General features: G+C 52.5%; 2 protein-coding genes across 2 annotated transcripts; one reads left to right on the plus strand and one right to left on the minus strand.

Annotated features, from left to right (window-relative positions):
- Window positions 1–262: 262 nt before the first annotated feature.
- PHACADRAFT_258590 (uncharacterized protein) lies at window positions 263–2,254 on the minus strand. The gene has a single exon (XM_007397241.1). It carries the CDS (start codon window positions 1,790–1,792, stop codon window positions 731–733), a length of 1,062 nt encoding a protein of 353 aa, XP_007397303.1. The 5' UTR covers window positions 1,793–2,254; the 3' UTR covers window positions 263–730.
- A 638-nt stretch (window positions 2,255–2,892) lies between these two features.
- Window positions 2,893–3,647, plus strand: PHACADRAFT_258593 (uncharacterized protein). Its single transcript, XM_007397242.1, has one exon. It carries the CDS (start codon window positions 3,117–3,119, stop codon window positions 3,510–3,512), a length of 396 nt encoding a protein of 131 aa, XP_007397304.1. The 5' UTR covers window positions 2,893–3,116; the 3' UTR covers window positions 3,513–3,647.
- Window positions 3,648–4,343: the final 696 nt, after the last annotated feature.

Here is a 4,343-nt window from a genome sequence, read left to right on the forward strand (position 1 = left end):
CGCTTTAGCACAATGAATGCCAGAATAAGTAAAGCTACCGCCAAGCTGTAAGACATCCTCATAAGACTCAGAGAGGAACTCGCCATGTACGTCCTACCGCGGGCATGCTATATACATCATGGCGCGTCAATCATGGTACTACTAAGCGACTCATGAAGCTTACCAGGATCATTATGAGACTCCCATGGTTCACGTTAAATACCAAAATCGGATCCAGCAACGTTTTGTCGGCAAATAGCATGGGAAGACAGGACAAAAACTCGGCTGCCGCCTAAACACCTGTTAGAGACTTCATAAGTCAACCTGTTTTCGTCGTATAGCCTGACTCCTCCACTGCGCCTTTCCACTGCCCACATCATTGTCCGGGCTTGTTTATCGCACGGTTCGCGGGATGTCCGCAAAGTAGGCGTCGATTATCGGCGGTCAGGTCTTCTTCCATGAAGGTTGGGTCCTATCAGTATGACGCGCTGCTGTTTCAGTAAAGCGCCGAGAGCACTGCCAATCGAGCTGTGGATAGGGCAAGATCTCGATTGCTTGTGATACAGCCGCACTCCGAGCGGTAGACAACTCCCTCACAATTTACGCGCGTACGGATCCAGGATGGGACAACGCATCTTGATTGAACGGTGGCGAACCCTATGTTACACGGAGCGGTAGTACATGCAATGCGATTGCGGGTATGTTATGCATTCTTACTTTCATTCTCATTGACATTGACGCGGCACGCTGCTCAAGCACAATCTTTCATCTCGACATCTTCCATTCGATTCGGATCGATAGCGTCCTCCTTTAGCACCCTGCAGCGTTCGTCGACCCTTTGCAGGTACTTCTGGCACTGGCCGCGGAATATCCCAAGGCTTTCGAACAAGCCCTTCGGCAGCTTGTCCTTGCGTTGTTCCCATGGCGGCACGTCGACGTGCTTCTGCAGGTCCAGACAAGCGAGGATCATGCCAAAGCTGTACGCGTCCGCGAGCAATGGATCGGCACATTCGCCGCGGAGCACTTCTGGAGCTGAGAACGGCCGCGTGCCAGGGTGGATCTGCTCGATACGGCGGCCATTGTGTGTCGGCTGCAGTGCGTACGGTGGCGGCGGAAATGCGGGCACACTCGATTGCCGCTGCGCAAAGCGTGAGTTGACGGGCGGGGCACGCGGCGTCGAAGGGGGAGACGAAATGTAAGGTGGAGACTGAAGGTCGTCGTCCGGCGACACGAAGACAGACTCTGCAGATACCGACCGACCGAAGTCGAGGAGCTTGATTGTATCGCTAGACAGCGTCACTTCGATGTTGAGAAGGGAGAGATCGCCGTGGCTCAGCCCGAACGAGTGCAAGTGCGTGAGGCCATCGAGAAGCTGGTTGTGAAAATCGATCTTCTTCACGCGAGTAAGCGGGGCCTTGGTATCTGGGGAGGTAGACTCTTTGATGACGTCCCAGAGGGTCCGTCCGTCGATAAATTCGAGGACCATACCAACGTTCTCTAACGCGCCAAGAAACGCGCATATGTTGCGATGCCGAGTGAGAGTTGTGTAAACGCGCAATTCCGCGAGGAACTGAACGCTCACGTCCCGAGTGTTGCTCTGCATCTCGCCATTTATCTCCATCTGGACGACATTGGGCTTCTTTACCACACATTTGAACAGCTCGGAGGCACTTCCGGTCGCAAAAGGCAGGAGATTCTGCGTGGGATGAGGGGGTGCAGAATACGAGGTGGGGGTGGGGAAAGAGAATAAAGATGAAGGATGAGAGGGAGGATGGAAGATGCTTGTCACGGCTGTTGACGCGTGCGGCGTCATCGATGTGCTATGGTATGTGCGCGTAGTTGAGCGATGAGGATATGCTGGTCGATGCGTCTGAGAGCCGCTCGAAAGCTCGCGTTGCTCTAGTAGGGGCCGAGAGTCGTTCACCTTCGGACTCGCAGTACGCTCGTTTCTCGACCAATCTTGCTGTGCATCCTGCTGCTGGGGCCCAGCCGATGAAGACCTCTGAGGCTCATCCTCGTCCAGCTCGACTGTTTACGAGAATTACAGCGCACCTTAGAGTGGACAGGCGGAGCGGTAGGGCCGGGCGCACGTACCCATCCACCAGTTCTTCTTCGAGGTAAGAGTGACCCTTCTGACATGCATTGTGGTAGGATTTGCAGGTAGCGACATTACGTGGGCCCTGTATTACGACGACGTGCTGAAAGCTGGAGATCCTGAGAGGCGTGTGAGCTTATCGAATGTACAGATGGTGAGTGGTGATATGATGGTGCAGGACGTTGGAGACGTACATGAAGCGCCCTGGATGCGCTGATGGTATCAGAAAGTGATGCATTGATGCGCCATATGCATGTATATGCGGCCTCCTTTCCTGCGAAAATCTCACGTATCTTGTGAAGGCGATGCTTGTTGTGCTGTTGCTGGGTGGGTCCACCTTTTAGATTCACGACTTGATCACGAACTAGACACAGGCTAGCGGCGTACTTATGTCGACAGATGGGAATGGCCGTGAAACACTAAGCTGACGTACACAGTACTAACTTAGTCAATACAACGTCAGGGGCATCTCTCCCCTGCTTGACCACTAGCTATCTCCTCCCCCGGCAAACTCGGATATGCATGCTCTTGGCCGTTCCCTGCATCGCACAGCCATCTTGTTGGTGCTTTACGTCGTGCAGAGCGCATATGCACGGTCAACAAGTTCCCACGATTCCCACTCAGTTAGCCAGCCGGTTATATGTTTAAATGCGTTGGTATTTTCGGCTCAACAGCGCAGAAAGACTGCTGAAATTGCGACCTCGCAGTAACGGAGACCAGACTCGTTGCCCGATGGCCGTTTGGTTACCGTATGTCATTGTACTGTCAGTCGTCGTAGGTATGTACCATGTGTTAGGTCCTCGTAAGGAACACGGACTCATCAGCCATTATTGCATGCAGTAATCCTGCCACTTGGATACTTTCTATGGTCTCGTTTTTCTTCCTACCGGCAGAGAAAGAAAGACGGGGGATCTGGTGCACCCCAGAAGTATGAGCCTTTGGAAGAGTTAGGAGATTCCACCGCGGACGCCCCGCCCTTTCAAGTAAGTAGTTGCATGGTCATGTGTCACATCATTACTCACCTTTCCACAGCCCAGTTCAGATGCACCGTACGACCCGCCGACAGCCAGGCTATCGTCGTTCCCTCCTGGATACGTTGTTCCTGAGATCGGCTACGAGTACAAGTCCCCGCCAGACCGTGCAGACGCCCCTAAGAAGACGCCTCCACCGTCTCCTTCCCCCTCCCTTCCACCGCTTCCGTCATTCCCTGGGGATGCTCCACCGCCGTACGGGCCGCCGACCTATGTGTCTCACGTCGGCCCTCGACCACTATAAGCTTCTATCTTCTCTCCAGTCGCTAAATTATTTGGAGAATTCTATGTTATCGTCTTCATTAGAGAGGCATCATATACATGTATTTGTTGTCCGATTGTGTTCTAGACCAGTCATCACGGCCGCAGAGCCTCTCAGACTTGCTACTATAGCTAAAATGCGCTAGCTTTGCGAGCGCATCAGTACTACGTTATTGTTTGATGACATGTTCTGTACTAGCACCCTCTAGTTGGAATGCAGCAGATCGTTCCTTCAGCTGTCAGGAGTAGTTGCCTGTGATCTAGTGGTGCAGCACAAAGCCAGCCGTTTTGTTTAGTCTGGCTCCTAGGAGCTGTACACACCCAAATTTCGAGAACACCGATCGAATCGAGGCCGAAAGGCAAGAGATACTTCAAGAAACTCGAGAGTCGAGACTCAAGAGATAGTCACGGACAGAGCTGCTCCAGTTGAGTTGAGACATCGATGAAGAAAAAGAGGCCTAGGTTCGAACTAAAGACGATCATCAGCTTGCGATGACCAAATACGCCATCTACCCTCAGATTTTCCTGATTCTCCCTTTATCCAGACTCCTGACCAGCGCCTAAGGGACGGGAGCCTTTCTCAAGCGGATTATCGGGTTGGGTGATTATCGGCTATCTTGTAATTACCGTTTATATATACTACGTCAGCGGGATTTGTGTCTATGTCAGCAGAATTTGCGTAATCTTTCGAAAGGCTCACCGTCCCTAGGCGACTGGCACAAATTATTGGCGCGCGTGCTCGGCAGCTCGGCAAATGTCCCAACAATTATTTTCGTCGCTCGGTTTTCCGAAAAATAAGCGACGGCGCCTCTCCGCCTCGCTCAACCCTAAGCGAGGGTTTCGAGAACCTCCCGCTCATTCCTTAGTATCTTGGGAACCACAACAGGTAGCGGCTCGACTGCTCATTTCAGAAGTCATGAAATTGATTTTAATGTCTCTAATGGCCGCATCTCTTGTCTAAAGCAGGTGCATGAGAC

The sequence above is a fragment of the Phanerochaete carnosa genome (genome assembly GCF_000300595.1).
Source record: "Phanerochaete carnosa HHB-10118-sp unplaced genomic scaffold PHACAscaffold_6, whole genome shotgun sequence".
Lineage (NCBI taxonomy): Eukaryota > Fungi > Basidiomycota > Agaricomycetes > Polyporales > Phanerochaetaceae > Phanerochaete > Phanerochaete carnosa.